This window comes from Hyaena hyaena, unplaced genomic scaffold (assembly GCF_003009895.1).
Source record: "Hyaena hyaena isolate Hyena2069 unplaced genomic scaffold, ASM300989v1 scaffold_31, whole genome shotgun sequence".
NCBI lineage: Eukaryota > Metazoa > Chordata > Mammalia > Carnivora > Hyaenidae > Hyaena > Hyaena hyaena.
This window is the reverse complement of record NW_024080664.1, coordinates 2,161,602-2,183,509: the sequence shown is the minus strand read 5'-3', so window position 1 is coordinate 2,183,509 and position 21,908 is coordinate 2,161,602. Positions and strand designations below refer to the sequence as shown.

At 54.7% G+C, this 21,908-nt stretch overlaps 1 protein-coding gene across 2 annotated transcripts in view; it reads left to right on the top strand.

Moving 5' to 3' along the window:
• TWIST2 (twist family bHLH transcription factor 2) overlaps positions 1–21,908 on the top strand; it is a 51,836-nt gene continuing 29,928 nt past the window's right edge. Inside the window, exons 1-2 of one of the 2 annotated variants that reach the window (XM_039228506.1) lie at positions 1–673; positions 7,538–8,500. In XM_039228506.1, the coding sequence (XP_039084437.1) occupies positions 156–638 (483 nt within the window). In that variant the 5' untranslated portion in view covers positions 1–155 and the 3' untranslated portion in view covers positions 639–673; positions 7,538–8,500. Of the gene's footprint in view, positions 674–7,537; positions 8,501–21,908 lie in introns of those variants that run through there. The other variant, XM_039228505.1, reaches the window with a different exon arrangement.

Here is a 21,908-nt window from a genome sequence, read left to right as displayed (position 1 = left end):
TCCTCTCCCGGAGACCTCGGGTTTGCACGAGCCGCCTTGAAATCAGAGCCCTGCGAGCAACTCCGGGAGCGTGTGCTCGGCGACCGCGGGCTCGGCCGGCGGCGCGCGCTCGGCGCCCGGCGCCCCCCCAGCCCCACGCGCGCCGGGCGGGCGCCATGGAGGAGGGCTCCAGCTCGCCCGTGTCCCCCGTGGACAGCCTGGGCACCAGCGAGGAGGAGCTCGAGCGGCAGCCCAAGCGCTTCGGCCGGAAGCGGCGCTACAGCAAGAAGTCGAGCGAAGATGGCAGCCCGGCGCCGGGCAAGCGCGGCAGGAAGGGCAGCCCGAGCGCGCAGTCCTTCGAGGAGCTGCAGAGCCAGCGCATCCTCGCCAACGTGCGCGAGCGCCAGCGCACCCAGTCGCTCAACGAGGCCTTCGCGGCGCTGCGCAAGATCATCCCCACGCTGCCCTCGGACAAGCTCAGCAAGATCCAGACGCTGAAGCTGGCGGCCAGGTACATAGACTTCCTCTACCAAGTCCTGCAGAGCGACGAGATGGACAGTAAGATGACCAGCTGCAGCTACGTGGCCCACGAGCGCCTCAGCTACGCCTTCTCCGTGTGGCGCATGGAGGGCGCGTGGTCCATGTCCGCCTCCCACTAGCGCCGCGCCGCCCACGTCCGGACCCGCGCGCCGGGGTAGGTGCTGCGCGCGCCACCGGCGCCCTTCGCGGCGGGGGTGGGGGTCGGCCGGGACGCTCCCGGGCGCCGGGGGCACCCTCGCGGCCTTCTGCAAGCCCCCCTGCTGGGTGTCAGTCGGGAGCGGCGCGGAGACGGGTGGCTGCCGCACTCTCCGTCCTTGGCGCCTGCGGGTGACTGTCGGGGAGCCGGGCCCCGGGGGAGCCGCCGGCGGCCGGCAGGGGGTCGGAAAGCCGCCGCCCCGCGCGCCCTCCGGAGCCGGGTTGCGCCCGGGCTGCGGCTCCGTCCTCTGCCCGCGGAGCCGCGGGACGCGCCCGTGGTGCCCGCGCGCGGCTGGAGCCGGGCGTCCGGGCCGCGCCTCGGGAGCTCCGGCCGCGGGGGCGCAGCGCCGCGGGCCGGCGGCCGGGTTTGCGCGGGGAGCGCGGGGGCCGCCGCGGCGGGACAACCGGCGTCGGCCCTGCGCCGGGAGCGCTGGAGACCCGGCCGGAGCGCGGCGCCCAGACCCGAGCGCCCGGAGCCCCGCCGCCCGCAGGCAGGTGGAGCCGGGAGCCTCGCGTTCCAGCCTTGAACCTGGAGAGGCTGGGACCCGGCTCTGCCCGCGCGGCCTCCCGGCCCCGCAGGGTAGCGCGAGGGGCCGGGCTGCGAAGCCGGGGACACGGCCCGGGGGACGCGGCCGCTGAGAGCGTCGGAGGTTCTGGTTCGCTCTGGAAGAGCGCGCGGGGCGCCCTGCACCAGCCGCCGCGGAAGTCCCTTTAGACCAGCTCTAGCTCCGGGGGCGCCCCCCTTTCCAGAAGGCTCTGTGAGGCCGCGGGCATCTCTCTTCCAAAAGACCCTCTTGGGCAATGGGAGGGTGCAAGATATGTTGGCGGGGGCGACGGGTAAAAATCCTCAGTACTTAGTATGCTTTAGTTTCTTGTTCGTCTTGCAGTGTTTTTATAAGTCTCTACTTCACACAGAAGGAATTTAGATTAATCCTGAGCGAGCCCCGCCAGTTCTCCCAAACAGATCTATTTCTTTTTTTATGTGCTTCTATCATATCTCCAAATGTTTTTGCTGTGGCCACGGAGGGCCGATCTAGCACAGGTGGATTTTTTTTAAAGTTTTTATTTCTGTGCCACTGAAAATTCTTTTGCTGAACCAGCCCCCTAAGATAATGATTGTTTTATAGGTTTTTTTTTTCTTTTTAAAAAGAATTTTTAGTGGAGAATAACTTATGGGTATCTTCTCCCATCTTTGTCAAAAGCAGATGGAAAGTTTCTCAATCACATATTTTTCTAGGGAAGAAAGTTTGGATTGGCTGAGCAGTAAAATGCTACAGGGGGTTAATACATTAATTCTGGGTTTTGCTGCCTAAATTATGAGCTTCCATTAGTTAAGTCCATTTACCCTTTATACCATCCATAGTTTACATCACATCTGAAGTAAGGACAAACAGATGAGGAATGTCATCTTCGTAAAACATACATGCATAGCTTTGTTTAAGGGAAATGTCAACAGAATTATCATTAAGACTTCCCTCCAGAAAATTACTGAAAACATATACCAGGAGATATTACCTTAATGCAAAATTTAGTAAAATCATTGAAAATTCATTGAAAAAGAGTTACACTCCTCACACGTAGAGAATCAGACATAGATCACAAGTAAAGATTATATGAAAATAAAAGGCAGCATTTTATTTATCGAAAGTGCTAAGAGCTATGGGGGGAAAAATCCTTAAAACATAACAGATAACACATTTCAGCCGGAGAACAAATGATCGTATGGGGGCCCATTTATTTTTATTTTTGTTTTTATATACTTGAATATAACAGGCTAATTCCAGGAAACGAGTTTCTTTAGGTAGATAATCACTCTCTACGAGAAGAGAAGGGACATGTAAATTTTTGATACACTAATAGTTCTGGATACCCTTTGTTTTTTTACCTAATCAGGCAAGTTAGGCAAGCATTTTTGTATTTTTTGTTTGTTTTTATCACATTAGTCTGTGAATAGAAATACAATCATGATCGGTTTGATTTCCTGAAAATGTTGCTGAATGACATTTGTTACTTATTTGTAACATTTTAAACTAACTGATATCTATATCAGCAAAGAATTTGTAAACCTTTCAGTAAACTGTGTGTGATTTTACTGTCTTAATATGAGACGTTTTCACATATTTGAAAAAAGCTGCATCCTGACGAACAGCAGCAACCGTAAAAAGCCTAAATTGTCCTTTGATATAAAGAGAAGCACAGAAAATGGTGGAGTTCAGCTGCTGCTAATATTACCCTGACTTTCGTCTTTGGCCTGGTGTTTAAACACACAGATACACAATAAATCAGGTGCCTTTGGACGCTCAGCTGGGCTCATCTAATCGGACGAAACGCAAAAGAAATTTTTAGCATTCTCATTAACTTCCTGGGCCTTAGAAGCAGAGTCAGAGGCACCTGGCTCGGAGGAAGGTGACGATGATCAGACATTTCTCCTATTCCCTGCTTTGCCGTGAAAGAAAGCCTCTTCCCTAACTCGTGCAATATGCAGATTTTCAGCAGGTTACTATACTCAACAAACCCCTTCCCCCCCTCCCTCCCCGAGCTTTGACTTAACTTTGGAGGGCAGAGCATGACCCTCTCACCGTCTGAAAAGTGTGTAAGCCTGTTCCTCCCTCCTGAGCACCTCCCTCTTGGAGATGTCCGGAAGATCCAGCGTAGGGTGCTGACCTCCGTGATGTGGATATTGTTGTTGAAGTATCTGAAGCCACGCTTTCAACCTTGCCTGAGGAAGGCTTGCTATGCATCCGGCCGGAGCGGGGGCTCGTGGGATGGGGCTTTGAGAGTGGCTGTTTGAGGTCGTTTGAAATTTAGCGCTTTATTGAAGTTTTCTGAAGACTGTACTATTCTCAGACAAGTCTTGAGCCTGAAAGAACAGAGTTTACATCATCCTTGTGTTACTGTATTCCGGACGGACGGCACAGACTCTGATTCCTCTGGCGTGGCAAAAAGACCATAAAGTAAACTCTTTCTGAGCAGAGCACTATAACTCATAACTTTAGTTTAAAGCTGGGCTTAAAAAAAAAACAAATATTTTAATAAGCCAATTTTAAAGGCTGGACTTTTATGACAGTTTTTAAGCTTCGTATTTATATTAATCTGTCCTCCCTGGTGTCTTTAAAAACTCCCTGAATGCACGCTGCGATGTTGTTTATGTTTGCGTCTTTTCCTGGGAAAGGATAAATGCGTTGCAAAAAGCAAACCAAATACACAGTTCTCCACCAGCAAAGAGCTCAGAAATGAAGCAATAAAACTCAAAGGAGAGGTGAATAAGTTACTGTAGCCAAGAAGCAGACTTAAAGAAGGATCTAAGAGATAGAGACAGGACGCATTCAAAAGTAAAGGCAAGATGAAATACTAAAAACAGAAACTCACTAAGGAGATATTCCACATGGTCACCTGAGTGTACACGTGTGATACAACTCTGTAGAATGAAACACACACAGGCATACACAAACGCACACACGCAGAAGTGCATGTAAAACTGGTGAAATGTAAGTTCTGGAAATTATATTAGTGTCAATTTCCCCGTTGTGATATTACATTATAGCTTTGCAAGATGTTACCATTGGGGGAAACTTAAGTAAAGAGTATCAGAGAATCTCTCTGTATTATTTCTTACAACTTCATGTGAATCTACAGTTACCTCAAAATGAAGAGTTGCGAGGAAAGGTATTCCACAAGAATTTAAATTTTTTTCTATATTCAAACGAGCACATTATGTAAGGAATTATTATGCCTCATCTCGGAGCGATAAACTAAAAATGTGGTTTGAGCCCATTATTTTCCCTGATGTCATTTGTCTGTTGTCCTTCTTTGCAGAATGTGAAGAATCTCACCGTGTTTCCAATATGGACTTAAAGACGGTTGCTTGCAATTCTTAAACAGAGTGAAGTCCTGGAAACTTGGGAGGAGAAATACCGATCAATATTGGTATTTGTTCCTATCCTAAGAAACAAAATTTTTTCAAATAAACTTTAGGAAATCTTTACCCCAAACAGACCCAACGTTTGCTTTTAAGATACTAAATCTACACTGACATGCATGAAACACACACACATAATTCTAAAGCCCACGATTTGTCAAAATTATTCACCAAGAGGTGTAGAGATTATAGTTTTAGTATTTAGAGCCTTACACAGAAGAAGAGGAGAGAGAGAGAGAGAGAGAGAGAGGGAGAGAGAGAGGGGGAGAGAGAGAGAGAGAGAGAGAGAGAGAGATCAAACCCTAAACTCAGTCATGGTTATTTTAAAGTAATATTTGTTTGTTCTAGGAACATATTTTGTGTTTGGTTCAGTGGTAAACCTTTGAATGCAATTTAGTTGTATTAAATGTGCTTTAATTTAATGTTTGTTTTGGAATGCGATACAGGGACATTAACGATGTGATTTTCATGCGGATGTAAACTAGGTCACAGTGGGATTTTTCTTCAGTGATTATTACTAAGGGTGGTCATGGTCAAGGACACGAGTGAGAACCTGGAAAAGCGAGCATGCAACCATATCCCAGCACGAGAGAACATTTTTAATGGTTAATTGAAAATAGAGCCGTTTTGAACCCAAACGGCGTTTTACATGCTTCGAACATCAGTATCACTTTTCCTACAGCTCGATTGTTCAGAATACGGGAGGCCTGTGATGGTGTGTACGGAGCCTGTGGTCGAAAGTCCTCAGTGCCTGCGATCTGGGGACACTTGCTGCTTAGAACCCAGTTTCCCATCCCCATATGCTTTCCTCTGTTACTTGATGGGGCGGGAGAGGTGTAGATGACCTAGCTTCTGGCCACATCCTCTGTAGAATTGTAACTTTACTTCTCAGCTTCTAAGATCGCTGCCTTTAAAACTGGCACATCCCCCTTTCTTTAGATCACGATTTCACTATCAGTTAGATGAAGGGAGACCCAAAGAGCTTTCAGTTATCAAATTCCATTATCCTGGAAAATACTTTTGCTTTTTAGCTCACATTTGGCCTTTAAAAAAATAGTCATCAGCATCTTTGGGGGGGGGGGCTGTCCATTATCCTGGAAAATACTTTTGCTTTTCAGCTCACATTTGGCCTTTAAAAAAATAGTCATCAGCATCTTTGTGTGTGTGTGTGTTGGGGGGTGGAATGGTACACTCAGTTATGTTGTCCGGCATTCGATCGTATGTTCCACTGTTTCATTTTTGACAGAGAGGGCTCACATTTGTTTTTCTGGACGTGGAGATCTGGTGTGTGGCTGACAGGAAAGATTTGGGCAGAAAGCTTGGTTTTCATTAACCCTCTGATGGTGACCACACACCCAACCCCAAGCCCGTCGCTGAGGTCTGCGGTATGGTCACCGCCTGAGCCTTTCCAGAGCGCCAGACAGAGCCACTCGGCGCAGCAGCGCAGAGCAGAGCCTTAGCCTTTGGCTCGGAGAAGAGAGGAACAGGGCAGGGAAACTTCAGCGGGTTTCCTCCGGGAGGAAAAAATGCCCGCGTTCTTGTTGCTAATGCTGTTTCACTCCTGCTCCACGAATAAAATGCCACCTGAACTTTTCTGTTACATTCTCCGAGTACATCCCTCTTCTGCAGAGATTCAAGAGACTTTTTTTGCCTGCTTCCTTGGCAAGTGGGGGCTCCAGAAGGGACAGCTTGTAAAATAAACAAACTCCCTAAAAGAAAACACAGGCCAATAGTTTACAGTCTCAGACTATCTGCTGCCGCGGTGAATTTCTTTGTGTGCTCCACTTTGATTTAGCGTTCTGGAAGTCAGAATGCAAGCAGGCAGCGTCTTCCTTCAAGCACGAGCTCTAGAAATAAAAGCTTGAGTTGCTATTTCCTTTCCTTAATCTTGGTTCTTAAAGGAGATTTGGCTCGCGGAGGGCGTGCAGAGGGATCAGAAATCAAAAGCCATGGGCGTCGTTTGACTTTTGGGACCCGGGGGTGCATCGTGGCTGTTAGCTAGAGACGTCCTGCTCAGTGGAGGGACAGGAGGCCACCTGGCCTTCGGGGTGAGGAAGACCTTCACGGACTTCCGGAAGGCTGTGTGGACTTAACATCGCGTTCTTCACGAGGCCGCCTGGGTAAATCCATAGCGAGGTGCTTATCATTTCTCTGGGATTTAAATGCCTGAATTACTGCAAATTGGGAAGGGAAGGAGGGAGGGGAAAAGACATGATTTTCTTTCTCAAATTGAGACGTGTCACTTTCACGTGATGGAGCCCCACAGACGAACAGCGTCGTCACCGAAAATGGGTCTTGCCGAATTTAAACCGTTCCAGAATGCGTACCACACATATATCGGCCCCTAACTAATCAAAACTGATTCCCCTCTCTTTCTTGATGTCTGCTAGCGTGGGTGAGAGAGCGAGAGAGAAAGACCTGATACTTTGCACATTGTTTCCTGCCGGGCAAGCATTTCCTCTCCAGCCCTTTGCCACCCACCCCTGCACCCAGCATTCCCTCTTCACGGGCTCCTCTGTGTTATTATTCCTATTTTCCGAAGCCCGTGTACGTTTTCATTTTAGAATAAGTGATACAGGGCGAGCAAAAAGCCCGCGGTCGGAGTCCGGCAATAGCACAATCACACACGGGGAATACACACGCCGGAGCTGGGCGGTTGCGGGTCTGGGAAGTTGGGTGCAGCTCGGTGAATGAGGTGCACCCGGGCCCCTCTCCGCTCCTCCCCCTGCGCGGTGACTCCCTGTCCTTAATTGCCTATCATTACTATTTCCTAAGAAAGCTGTTTCAGTGACACTAGAACAAAAGTGTCCTAGAGATCTGCACCCCAGGAAACCTGATGTGTCCTGGTTTTTAAAATGTTGTTTTTTTTTTTTCTTTTTTATTTCTCTTGTGCGACCCGAGCAGCTTTAGCCACCCCAGACTTCCCGGGGACCGTGTGGACCCCATGAGCACACACCGGTGTTTTAGGGCATCCTCGGCGGGGCCGAGACGGCGCTCCGTGAGCACACAGAGCTCACCTCTCCTGGAGTGGCCGGGACGTGATTTCACACAGTGAAATATTTTAAGGGAAGAATTAACTTCGGGCGATTTTGCTGGAAGTTAAATGACTGCCAATTCCAGAGCTCCCAATCTGACTGCTTTTTGAGGTTAGGGTTTGCCTTCCAATTAAATAAGCGTCAGGTGAGGGCTGTGATGTGTCTCCCCGCCCATCTCAGGAATGGCTGTCATGCTAGATTCGTTTTTGTTTAGTGACATATCGGAAAGGATCAATTTCATGCGACTTCATTGTTGAGCAATTTGAGGTCCTCGCCGGCGTCTGGAGACTGCACGCATGGCTCTGTCATCTCACAGCTTCTAGAAGGAAGAAGGTGACGTTGGGGGCGTGACGACGTAAGAGAAGATGAGGATGTGAACGGGGGTGCTGTGTGGGGTCTCACGAGAAGCAGGGCGGCTGAGGGGATGGAGGCCCCCTGATGGGGAGACAGAAGGATCCGGGCTTGCGTGCCGGTGCTGCGCTGCTGGCCGCACAAAGGTCACTTCGTCCCTCGTCCTGTCCCTCGGGGCCCTCAGGAAGGAGAGGAAGACGCTTTATCAGAATAAGCCCTCGGCCTGCTTCCCAGAAGAATGACGCTTCATGAACATCCAGCAGGGCCGCCTCAATTCTTCTGCCTTCACGCGCCAGGCAGGAGGCCACCCAGGCCACAGTGACTTTACAAGTGCTTTCGTCTGTTTGTTCCCAGAGGGCAGCGTGGCCCTGCTATGGGTACCCGAGAAGTGTCGGGTGGCCCCTGCCCTGGAGGGGGCTGCCACCGTCACCAAGTGCATTCGGTGTCCCCACGAGGTGGTGCCAGTTGGATGCCTGCTGCACGCGGGGGTGGGCACCCGGGGAGTAGCTTGGGTCAGCTTGGTGCCCCTGCCTGACTTGGAGGGACCCTCCGAGGACAGTGGGTGGGGGCAAGCGGAAAGACCTTGCAGATGCTTTGCAAATAGCTGTCCGCACCCCTAGCACGTCCTGGACCTCCAGGCTGGTGGCCTGGGAGCTGCTCGCTGACTGAGCAGGTCGTACGCCCCAGGGCGACCCCAAGGGGCTCAGCTTTCGCCCCGGCTAATGAAAGGAAGTGGTAACTCAGCATTTATTTCCTCCTCCTGGGTTTCACACTGTAGACACGTCCCTACAGCCAAATTCTGCAGAAGCCTCTGCTCATCGAATGACAGCCTGCAGGGGAAAATCCCAACCTCCCACCTCTGAGGTTTGCAAGGAAAACGGAGCGAGCCTCGCTGTGCTGAGAGAAGTCAAATGACCGTATTGTCCCTGTCCCAGAGCACCGTTCTGGAATGCAGAGCTCTGAGCCGTGACACGACACGACGCTACTTCCACAGATGGCAGACCTCTTCCTCCTGGCTGGTTCCTCAGCAGTGTGCGTGTGCGTGTGCGTGTGCGTGTGCAGGTTCTCTGAACCAGTCTCCTGGGCAGTCAGCTTTTTTTTTTGAAAGATACAGCAAGTATCATTTACTGTTCGTTACATAATGTTACTTTTTCTGGGCAGCACCAGGGGAAGGGCAAGCCCCACGCGGGTGGGGGCGCAGACAGATGGCGAGGCTGGGGTGCCTTTCTGGGTCCCCGGGGCGCCCACCTGCTTTCTCCTGCGTGACAGAAAACAATAATCTGTGCATTCGGAGGGCTTTCCAGCGCCCATGACTCTTTGTAACCAATGTGACTCTCCACAATGGGCTTGGCAATTTATTGAAGTCACTGTTTCCAGAATAAACCATATGGAATTCTTTCCCTTAGTAAACTTCTCCTGCGTGGTATTTTTCTATTTGGGGAAATTTTAATTAGGCAGAAACCAGAGTCTGTTGCCTTGGCGGGGCAGGCTAGGCTCCCAAGTTAATGTGCTGCAGTACAAACCCATTGTCTCGTGTGTAGGGGATCGAGGAGGCTTCGCTGAAGTTGAACGTGGGGTGGAGAACCTTCCTGCTCTCAGCCTATGGTTATAGCGCGGCTCAGGCAAGGTGTAGCCTCTCTAGGACTCAGTTTCCCTCTACATAAAGTGTTGGATTTTGAGTTTCTGATACCCTGCAGCTGTCAGGATTCTGCGAGTCAGTGTGGCTGGGCCAGTGCCCGCTGGCTGCACACCCCAAAGAATCGAAAACAGGGTCTCCACCGGAAATGTGCGCGTGTGTGTTTCTGGCAGCGCTGCTCACGAGAGCCGCAAGGTGGAAGCGGAACAGGCGTCTGCCCGCCGAGGGTTCAGTGGGACGTGGGTGAGCCCCACCCCGGAATGTCGTTCAGCCGTAAGAAAGAGCGAAAGGCCGACACTCGCTGCAACACAGGTGAACTCTGGAGTCGCCAAAGTCACGCACAGGAGACTGAATATCGTAGGGTTCCACCTGAACGAAAAATCCAGAATGGCAAAAGTGGCTTCGTGGGTGCCAGGGCCCAGAGGGGGGGATTGGGATGTGATTGCTTCATGGGTCTGGGATTTCCAGAAATAGTGATGCTGTTTGCACAACAGCCTGAGGGCTGTGCACTTAATCCCACTGGATTCATACTTTAAAGTGGTCAAAATGGTAAATTTCATATTAGGTGTATTTTACAACCCCCCAAGTACCCTGGGACTCGGGCCGTGGGTCTGAGGACAAGCAGGGCTGGGGGCTGGAGTTAAACCTTCAGCTTCTCGCCCCTTTCCAGAGGTGCTTTATCCACGCGATTCTGTGCTTATCAGATGATTCTCCCCTTCAAGTTATCCCTGAAGATGTTTCTTTCTCTTTTGAAATCGATTCCCTGATGTGATCCTACAAAAAAAAAAAGTACCCCCGAGGACTCTGATAACACACTTGCCGTTTTTCTTGCCCGCCCTCTGATTTTAGTCGTCTGTCAGCTCTCTCTCTGGAAGCCCCTCCGTGGGGGACTGAGTCTCCGCACATTTTGGGGGTGACGGGCGGGGACAGGGGTGGCCCCAGGCTGTGCACACTTTGCAGTCGACCCGGCAGCCGGAAGCAGGGGGCGTTTTGCCCGTCTGTAGTGGGCGCTGGTCCGTGGGCATTTTAGCGCACCCAGCAGCGGGGTCCCCGAAGCCCCAGGCATGTTGGCGGATCAGAGCGTTTCAGGCTCGGAGACGCCCTGGAGACATCGATGCTGCACGGGGGACGGGAGGGTCCCTGAAACGTGGGGCCTCTGGCTCGGGGCCACTCTCCTCCGCGAATCCCTCTAGTCTCTAGACACAGTGACCGCTGTCCCCGGAGACGGGTGCAGGCAGGGCGGAGGCACAGGATCCCTGGGGCCAAGTGGGCGGCGTTTTCCTCCCCTTCCGCCCCTGCTCTGTCCACCTTGGTTGCCTCCCCAGCCATCTGTGCCCTGGGGACCCACGCAGAGTGGCTCTCCCAGGGCTTCTGTCCTCGGCCGTGACACAGCCGTTCCTTGTTTAAACACTATCACCTTCATGGCGTTACGCACTCAGCGTGTGAGACACTCACAGAAACCCCGAAGATGGTGCTGGGCTCAGGGACCGTTCGCAGAAGGGCTCAGAGCTGGGGGCAGGTCCCAGAGAACCTTCCCAGGAGCGTGGGGCTGCCCGGAGCAAAGGTCGCTGCTGTCTGTCCGTTCCTGGTCCCCGGGGCCTCCGGAGGGACGGCGGTGCCCCACGTGCTGGCAGAGGGCTCCAGAGGGAGACAGCAGGAGGGGACCCGGTTGTTCACACCCCTGGTTGTGCACCTGGCCTGGGGGGGACTGGTCGCCCCCTCGAGCCAGGCACACGCAGCGTCAGGGCCCCCAACCGTCAGCCCCACGCGGGTTCCCGGCTGCGCGGAGGCCACACTCTGGTCTGGTAGCGGGTTCCCCACACTCGCTGTGCGCCGCGGCCCTCTGCTCTGGTCTCTTGCCGCTTCTGCTTCGGGGTGACTGAAAGGGGAGCCGTGGGACCCCGGGGCCAGGCTCCAGTCAGCACAGGCCGCAGAGGGGATCTCTGTCCCCTGATTGTGCAATTGGTTTTCAGAAGTACCATCAGGTGATGTGAACTAAGGTTGGTGCCCCGGGTGAACAGCACAGAGTGCCCCTCCCACCCCTCCCCTCTTCCCCCTCCCCCAGCCCCTCCTCGTCTCCCCCTCCCCCCTCTCCCAGCCCCTCCCCCTCCCCCCTCCCCTGCCCTTCTTCCTGTCCCCACAGCAGGTCAGGCCTTGGTGCCCCGTGGCCCACCCACTCAGCCTCCCCCTCGGCATGTCTGCGGACGACACTAATAGAAAATCGGGCTTCCAGGTGAACCCAAGGGGGTGCCTTCATTTTACCCCATCGGAGCCCCTGGTTCCGTGCGGCATGGATCACCTGCAGTGTGTGGCTGAAGACACAGTGCGGCAGGGATGCCCAGGTCGCTGTCCCACAGAACCCAACAGGGAACATTCGGGGAACCCAAGTGGCACTTACTAATGGGGGCCCCTCACAGCCTCCGGTTCCTGGAGCTGATCATTCAGAGCATGGTAAAGCTCAAGATGTGAAGGAAAAAATAACCGACTAAATTAAAATTTGGAATAAAAAAATTACGACAATCAGAAACTTTGAATGAGCCAAGAAGGAAGTACTTATCAACGGATAGTAGTGAATCCATATTCTTACTAGACAGAGACCTTTAAAAATCCAAAAGAAAACGGGGCTCCTGGGTGGCTCAGTCCGTTAAGTGTCTGGCTCTTGATTTCAGCTCAGGTCATGATCTCACTGTTTGCAGGTTCGAGCCCCACGCCAGGCTCTGTGCTGACCTGCTTGGAATTCTCTCTCTCTGTCTCTCTCTCTGCCCCTGCATCACTTGTTCTCTCTCTCCCTCTCTTAAAATAAATAAATAAACTTAAATAAAAGCCAACTTAAATAAAAGCCAAAAAGAAAAAACATGCAATTACCCAGTAGAAAATAAGGGTACTAATACGAATTTACAAAAGAAGAAATTCAGGTGTCCAGTCAACATCTGAGAAGCATTGAACTTCAGCAATAATCTAAGAAATTAAAAATAAGCAGGAGGATACTATTTTTTAATTAAATTGGAAAAATATAATGGGGGCACCTGGGTAGCTCAGTCATTTGGGCATCTGACTTCGGCTCGGGTCATGATCTCCCAAGCTGTGGGTTCGAGCCTCGCGTCAGGCTCTGTGCCGACAGCTCAGAGCCTGGAGCTGCTTCAGATTCTGTGTCTCCCTCTCTCTCTGTCTCCTCCCCCCCCCATTCTGTCTCTCTCATAAATAAATAAACTTAAAAAAAAAGAAAACAAAGAAAAATATAGTGATAATCCTCAGTGTTAAATGGAAAGCATGAGGAGCCAGGGCATCTCGTCCCGACAGTGAGAAGGTAGATGCTAAAGTCTTGTTAAAGGGATTTGACAGTTTTAAAATTTGGAAATACCCTCTGAGCAAGCAGTGCCGGGTTTAGGCATCACCCTAAATGAGCGGCAGTGGGTCTGCCTAGCAACAAGAAGATTCCTCTCCGCTTTGCTAATATTAGTGAAATGCCTCAAATGTCCTGGGAAATCAGTGAATAAACTGTGGTTCATCCGTACACTGAAACACTATACGGTCAGCAAGTTTTGCCTTGTAAACAAAGACTGGACGATCAAGGGAAATGGCCCCCCGGTGGGGCAGATCCTGGGGCCCAGGTTGCAGATTCAAAGTGCGTGTCTGCCTGGGCGTTCTTATCACAAGAGCGAGTGTCTCTTGACCAGAACGTGACTCAAAAGTCTTCCTTTCCTTCTTATTATTTGTACTGTTTTTTTTTCTTTTCTGAATTTTCTGCAAGTGCCGGGTCTTACTTTCGCAGCCCGAGGAAACAGTGCTTTTTAGAGGCGAGGGCGTGCACCAGCCAGCCCTTCATCTGGACTCTGCTCACCCCTCCCCTGCGCGCCCATCACGAAGTCCTGCTCCTGAGGGACCAGCCTGTGCCCCTCACTGGACCCTCGCTGGACCCTCCTCTCAATGTTACAGCTTTGGTGTCACCTGAAGCCATAGAAGAAAAAAATTATTTTTCTGTCTTCTGCACTCTGGGGCTCAAGACCCTGAGCATTATTTTTACGCAGTGCCTTTAATGTTAGTTTAATTTGATACATTGTTCCAGAATGTACCAACACCGCCCAGCCTGGATTCCTGGAGGAACTTGGACATTTGCTTTGGGCAACAGGCTGTGAATGGGCTTTTCCGGAATTCGCTGGTCCTTGTCCTTGCCCCAGGGTCGTACTACCCCCCGCCCCTCCTCCCCCACCCCCTGCATTTGCTAACAACATCCTCACTTGTCTTTATGGTGTAAACTCTTCTCCGGGTATTTGGGGATATATGTTCTTAATCCTAAACCACTACAGATGTGAGGAAGGAAGTGAAGAAAATACAGTGAACTCACGAACGGTTCTCCTGACCCTAATTGTGAGGAGACAGGACAGGAGCCCCCCCTTAACTTCTGGGGGCGTTTGTGTTCCCTGATGATGGGAATGAGAAATTGAAGCCACTGCTCCCTTAGCCCCTGGCCTTCTGTGACGGCCTGTGAGCGCCCGGGACTGGAGGGGGACACGGGTGTGCCAGGGTGTTCGCCCTACGCCTGCAGAGCGCTGCCCGCCTTGAATGCCTGAGTCACACCTGCGCCCGCCTGGGCACCTGACACCGGCCGCGGGTCCCCAGGCGGAGCCCCCCGGCTCCTCGTTTCACATTCCCATTCGGATCCTCGGCATAATCTAATTTGCACGAGGCCTGCCTCCTCTCACCCTTGGGCTGCGTTTGATGCATACTTCTGGCAAATTCTGGGGCCGCACTTGCCAGATGAGCAAATCCTCTTCAGAAACGCGCCTGAGATGTTTGTAAGTTTCCATCACGGCCGCAGAGCGGCCCCAGGTCTGGGGAGGGGAACCCCCCCTCGCCCCCGTGTGTGCTCCCAGTCGACTCCGATCCGCTCGCCCGTCCACACGCTGCCAAGCCTGCTGTGCGTTAATCCTCAATCCCAAACCACAGATACCTTTTGCTGTCAAGACATAAAGAAGCCCGGAGGTTAACGGCCGGGTTGGTCCCCGCCGTGGGCCTCCTGCATGAATCAGAGCCGACTGTGGAGCAGAGCGGGGTGACTCAGAGCGATGGCTTTCTGTCTTCTGGCTGCTCGAGTAAACAGCAGGGAGGCTTGAATGGGAGGCCAGGAGTGCAGGGCAGAGGCGGCTCCCGGCTCCTCAGGGCGGGCCTGGGCCGTGGGGCCGCGCGCGCGCTCTGGCCACCAACTCGAGACAGGACCAGAGCAGAGGCTGGTGCCCACGTGTCCACAGCAGGGCCCAGGGGTGTCGGGGGGAGGTGGGTGCAGGCCTTGGGTGCCCTGCAGAGATGCTAGGCCGTGGTCCACCCTGCCCCGGGGTCCCTATTACACTCCACCCCCTCAGAAATGCCTGTTGGGGACATTCCTGCAGAGAGCTGTCCTTCAGTGGGCTCCCGGGCACTCAGGAGGGCGGTCCTTGGGGTTTCCCCTCCTTCAGGACCCTCTGCAAGGTCCAGAGTGTGAGGCATATGTCGGGGCCTGGGCTCAGGATCTGGGGGGGAAGCTGGGGGCTCTGGAGGACCCACAGGGTGTAGCTGGGGTGACCCTAGATTCAGGGGGGACCCGGTGGTCTCCCCCAACGCAGACCTGGCTGCAGAGTGGTCTGAGAGCTTCCATGTCCTGCTCCAGACTGGCAGCGGGGGTGAGAGACCGCGGCAGATCTGCTCTGTCCTGCAGGGGTACACGGAGCAGAGCAGATGGGCAGAGGGGCTGAGTGCCCGCAGCCAAGGCTCTGGCGCTCCCCTCCCCCTGACCACAGCGCTCGGCCCGTAGAGTAATTTTAATCCTGAAAACAACCCAGTATGGTTGGGTCTCTAACTGCCATTCCCCCGATGGGAAAACGGAGGGGCCGTGGTGGCTCAGCTAAGGGCATCCAGCCAGCAGCCAGCAGAGGCGAGAAGGGAACCGAAGCCGTCGGGGTCTTCAGCAGTTCTTCTAGAAACGAAGCTTTCCCTGCTCGGTCAAGTGTGGCCCAGCACCTGCTCTGGGGCCCTGCTGTCCCCCTGGGCACCCCTGGCTCAGACAAGGTGGTGGTCCCCAAGTGCAGCGGGGCAGTTCCTTGGGGAGAGGGGACACGCCTGGCCCAGCATATGTGGCATTTCCCAGGCCCCTGGCCTCCCCCTGGGGGCGGCCCGGCCAGTGCAGGCTGACAGGTGGGGGCTGACCTTGCCTCCGCGCCGCCCGGCACACCCGTGCAGTTTGGTGTCCGCAGGACTTGGGGGCAGGCCTGGTGCTGTTCAGCCTCGACACGGGTCCCCAGGTCCACAAATGGGCAGATTTCCATGCCCTTGTCCTCTCTCGGGCATCACTTGGCTCTTCATGTCCACTGATCGCACCGATTAAACCGTCGAACTTGCAGAGCCAGAGAATGAGGGGAGTCTCGGGTTCTGTAGGGTTGAGAGCTGCTTTTCCTGCCACGAGGCTAGAAACCTTCCAGCCTAAAGAAACCACGCTCCCTTTATAAATACATGGTGGGGATATGCGTGCGGATTTCGTGTGTCGGTCACCCTCCCCCCATCTGTATAACGCGATCCTGTGTGATCCCAGATGATTCCCAGCAGCGGCTCACTTCCCGTCCTCTGTGCTGTAAATTATAATTTATCAATTTTTTTTATTATGACTTGACTTTTTCAGAGCAGTGTAATCTTGTTCACGGCAAAATTGAGGGAAAGTAGAGAGATTTCCTGTGTCCCCCCACCTTCACACATGCACGGCCTGGAGGGGGGCACACGTGTTACAGCCCATGAACCCACACAGACAGCTACTCATCACCCGAAGTCCACAGTGCCCGCGAGGGCGCACTCCTGGTGGGGTGCGCTGGGCGGGTGTGGACAGACGTGCGGTGACACACGTGCGGTGACACGTATCCATCACTACGGTATCATACAGGGCACCTTCACCGCCCCAGAATCCTCGGTGCCTCACCTGCTCATTCCCCTCCCGCCCCCCCCAACCCTGGTAACCTCTGATCTTTTTACTGTCTCTCTAGTTTTGCCTTTTCCAGAAGATTCTATAGTTGGAATCGTACAGTCTGCAGGCTTCCCAGATTGGCTTCTTTCACTTGATAATAAGGTTCCCTCGTGGCCTTTCATGGCTGATGGCTCGTCTCTTTCTAGCACTGTCCACGTGGGCCACGTCCACACGCCCACCTATGGAAGGACGTCTTGGCGGCTTCCAAGTCTGGGCAGTTATGAATAAACCTGCCGGAAGTGTCTGCGTGCAGGTTTTCGTGTGGATGGAAGTGTCCCATTCCTTTGGGTAGATGCAGAGAGTGCACTTGCAGGAGCGCGGGGTAAGAGCGTGTCGAGTTTGGTGAGAACCGCCGCTCTGGCTCTCAGAACGGGGGTCCCGGCTGTGTCCCTATGGGCCCCCTTGCTCCACACCCTCGCCGGCAGCGGGTGCTGTCAGAGTTTCAGATTTGGGCCCTTCTAACAGGTGTGGTGGCAGCCTTGACGCCAGCGGCCCCTTCCCAGGTCACTAGTCTGCTCCAGCCACGTACGCGTTTGGTGGAATATGTGCGTATTCCACACGCGGTGTCTGGCGCCCCTGGACCATGGCGAATACCGGCTCCTTTATGCCAACCCCACCGTGGAGCTGCCCCGGTCCCTTCGTGCTGGGGGCCCTGCCTGCTCCTCTGCGCCCCAGGCACCCTGCAGATGAGCTCCCCGGGGCCGGGAATGGCCTCGCCCTTCACACCACGCCCAGCACCGCAGCCCGGACCTGCAGGGAGCAGGGGTCCCTGAGAAGGGCAGAGTGAACGAGCGATCCAGGCCCTGCCCGTCGCCTCTTGGCTCTCTGCGCGGCCCTCCCCCCGCCTGCGTGCCTCCACCTGTGCCCCCCAGTACCCCAGCCCAGCATCCAATCCTCGGGGGCCCGTGGGGGGCCTCTTGCGGTGTGTGCACCCAAGTCCCCCTGGCCTGGGACCCTGTGCGGTGACCTCCAGCCACACCTGCCCCCCCGGGACACCCCGAGCAGTGACCGTCAGGCACACCTGCCCCCCCAGGACACCCCGAGCGGTGACCTCCAGGCACACCTGCCCCCCCGGGACACCCCGAGCGGTGACCTCCAGGCACACCTGCCCCCCCGGGACACCCCGAGCGGTGACCTCCAGGCACACCTGCCCCCCCGGGACACCCCGAGCGGTGACCTCCAGGCACACCTGCCCCCTCGGGACACCCCGAGCGGTGACCTCCAGGCACACCTGCCCCCTCGGGACACCCCGAGCGGTGACCTCCAGGCACACCTGCCCCCTCGGGACACCCCGAGCGGTGACCTCCAGGCACACCTGCCCCCTCGGGACACCCCGAGCGGTGACCTCCAGGCACACCTGCCCCCTCGGGACACCCCGAGCGGTGACCTCCAGCCACACCTGCCCCCCTGGGACACCCCGAGTGGTGACCTCCAGGCACACCTGCCGCCCCCCCCGGGACACTGCGAGTGGTTACCTCCAGGCACACCTGCCTGCCCGGGGGCCTGTGAGCGGCTTTGGGACCACGTCTTGGTTGTGTGTGCGTCCGCTGGTCCCCCTGCCGCCAGCCACCTGGCTTGTCCACAGCGCGTGTTTGCGAGCTGCAGAGATGCACTAGAGGGGGAAGTGGCAGCATCTGGGGTCCGAAACCGCGTTCCCTGCCTGCGGCAGGACAGGCACGGGTGATGTGCCCTGGCTGCTCCTGAGAGCTCCGGGCGGCGTGGGGGCCTTGGGTTTGCCGCTGAGAGCACAGTCAGCCTCGCCTTGGGAGGGCCTTGCTCGCGCTACAAGCCTGCGGCAGTTTGCGGGAAGGGGGCTGGCTCCTGGGGGGGCCACTTCCCCTAAGTTGCTCTCTGCAGAAGAAGAAAGTGGAGAGAGAGAGAGAGAGCGCCCTGCCACAGTGCACCCCAGCAGGGGTAAATATTAGGGGGGAGAGGTACACGTGGATCTGGGGGTGGGGGCTGTGATTTGGGGAGTGAAATGCTGAGTGCTGCCTGATGTGATCTCCTCTGGCCTCGATACACACACACGTGCGTGCACACACACCCTCAGTAAAGTGCCCACTTCTCACCAGGCTCTGTGTACTGGCTTTGGGGGTGGGGGGGTCAGTAAGGCCCCAGCCGGGCTCCCGGGAGGTGTGGGCCCCGATGGGGGAGTCGTGGCTGGGTACCTTTCAATAAAACAGGGAAGAGCCCCGTCCCCCGGCCTGCCTGCCGCGTGTCAGCTGTGCGGGGCTGGCACCGAGTGGGCTGTCAGCAAGCACATCCAAGGACAGAGTGCGGCACGGAGCCCTGGCACAGGCTCGCGGCCGCCAGTGGGGGGGTGGGGGGTGAGGGGCTCCGTGGAGACCCGTGATGTGGAGGAAGTGCCTGAAAACTGAACACGGAGATGCAGTGGCCTCATCAGAAGGGAGCTGATGGATGGGCTGGGAGGCCGGGTTAAGAGATCTCTCAGAGGCCACCTGTGCACCCCAAGGGCCAGGTTTGCAGGGAGGAGATCACTGGGGACACGCACGTGCCCGCCCACCGCCGGGCGGGGGAGGGGGCCTGAGGGAGGCTGTCCCATCACCCGGGGCATGGGGGGGCCTGCATGGAGGGATGAGGGTGATGGACAGTCCGGGGAGCTGCTGTCCAGAGGAGTGTGGGGATCATCGTGGGCTCCATCCCTCCGACCTGAGCAGGAGCCTCTGGCGCCCCCCCACCCCCGGGTGCACTGGCCCAGTGGGCTGCAGGCTCTTGGGGACCCTGGGACAGCTGCTTCAGAGGAAGCTCTGCGGAGCCCCAGGGCCTTCTCTGGGTCGGGCTGAGGCTGGTGGCCCGAGGCTGCAAACTCACCATCCACCCAGACCCGCCTCTGCCCTCTGGTGCCCATTGTGTTTCCCAAGATTCTTCAGCCGAGCAAGACTTAACGCACAAACGACCGATCCATGGCTTGGGCTAAGAGGAGAGGCGAGGAGGCTGTCTAAGGCACACAGCCCTTGGGGGCATGGCCGGTGCAGACCCCAGCCCCCTCCGCCCCCCCCACCCCGACACCCTGTCACACCATCCCTCGCTGGACGACAGGGCCCCCAGCTGCCCCTCATGAGAAAGAAGTTGCTGTTTCCACCATCAACACCCTAGAGGAGAAAGCAGGAAACAACCTCCTTGACCTCAACCACAGCAACTTCTTACTTGACACATCCCCAAAGGCAAGGGAATCAAGAGCAAAAATGAACTATTGGGACCTCATCAAGATTAAAAGCTTCTGCACGGCAAAGGAAACAGTCAATAAAACTAATAGGCAGCCGACGGAATGGGAAAAGATAGTTGCAAATGACATATCAGATAAAGGGCTAGTATCCAAAATCTGTAAGGAACTCACCAAACTCCAACCTGAAAAAACAATAATCCAGTGAAGAAATGGGCAGAAGATATGAACAGACACTTCTCCAAAGAGGACATCCAGATGGCCAACAGACGCATGAAACGGTGCTCAGCGTCCCTCCTCATCAGGGAAATACAAATCAAAACCACACTGAGATTCCACTTCATGCTGGTCAGAGTGGCTAAAATGAGCAAATCAGAGAACTCTAGATGCTGGTGAGGATGTGGAGAAACGGGCACCCTCCTCCACTGTTGGTGGGAATGTAAACTGGTGCAGCCCCTCTGGAAAACAGTGTGGAGGTTCCTCAAAAAATTAACAACAGAACTCCCCTAGGACCCAGCAATGGCACTGCTAGGAATTTACCCAAGGGACACAGGAGTGCTGATGCCTAGGGGCACATGGACCCCAATGTTCATAGCAGCACTCTCCACAATAGCCAAAACATGGAAAGAGCCTAAGTGTCCATCAACGGACGAATGGATCAAGAAGATGTGGCTTATCTCTACAAAGGAATACTACATGGCAATGAGAAAGAATGAAATCTGGCCATGTGCAGCAACATGGATGGACCTTGAGGGTGTTATGCTAAGCGAAATAAGTCAGGCAGAGAAGGACAAATATCATATGTTTGCACGTATAGGAGGATTAGGAGGAACTTGACGGAGGAACAAGGGGGAGAAGAAGGGGGGAAATGGTGGGGGAGAGGGAGGGAGGCAAACCATGAGAGACTCTTGAATGCTGAGAACAAACTGAGGACTGCTGGATGTGGGGGGGAGGGGGGAGATGGGCATAGGGGAGGGCACGTGTGGGGATGAGCACCGGGTGTTATATGGAAACCAACTTGGCAATAAACTATTAAAAAAATAAAATTAAATTTAAAAAAAAAGAAGATGCTGTTTCCAGGGTGGGTACTGGAGCATCTCTGGCTGAGGCGGTCTGGATCACCATGTTCTGAGCTGGTGATTCTCAGGTACCAGATCCCCCACTCTGTCCTGTGTTGCTGGATCATACACACATGGCCAACTGTGCTCAGTGTGGCCATCGGCACAGTGTGGACGGGACATATTCTAATGGCTCAGCAAGTCCTGAGGAAGGCCTGTAGCCATGAAGCCCCCACCCCAGTCGCTGGACTGGGCTGTTAATTGCATTTTCTAGACCTAAGCATGGGTCTCAGAGGGGTCATTCCCCATCAGGCCCAGTTCATATGCTGGCTGGGGGCTGGGTTGGGATTGAATTTATGCACCCTGACCCCGCGGTGCTGCCTTTCACCCAGTCTTCAGGGGGCTGTGATCCCAAAGAGAGACGTGTTCCCTGACCTGTGTTCTCAGGGGTGTCTGATATTTGCAAGATTCCGGCTGGTTTGGAGATGTGGTGGGGGGGGTGGTAGGGATAAAGAAGAAACGAATGTGACAGCTCAGCATGGCCCCAGCTGGAGGCTGTGTGCGGGGTCCTGCCTTGCTGGGAGCAGTGGGTGCGGGACTGACATCAGTGACCAAGGGGACGCCGCGTGACGAGGCGGTGATGGACGCACTGTCCGGTCAGGTTACGGGGGAGAGCAGGGTGCAGATGTTCGGCAGTTCAAGTGGTTTCCTGCGAAGGATGCGGCCGGGAAGGACCCTGCAGAGAGAGAGCGACGTGTGCTGGACTCACTCAAAGAGTGAGGGATGTGGATTTGTCCACCCGGGGCTGGAAGGCACGTTGAGGGCAGCGAGGAGCGCTTTTAGAGAAGTGACGTCACCAGCAGTGTGAGCCACAGGCCACTGCTGCTGCTTGTTTACCACCGCGGAGATGGAGCTTTATTTCATTAAAAAAATTTTTTTTTAATGTTTATTTTGAGAGAGAGACAGACAGAGAGAGTGCCAGTAGGGGAGGGGCAGAGAGAGAGGGAGACACAGAATTGGAAGCAG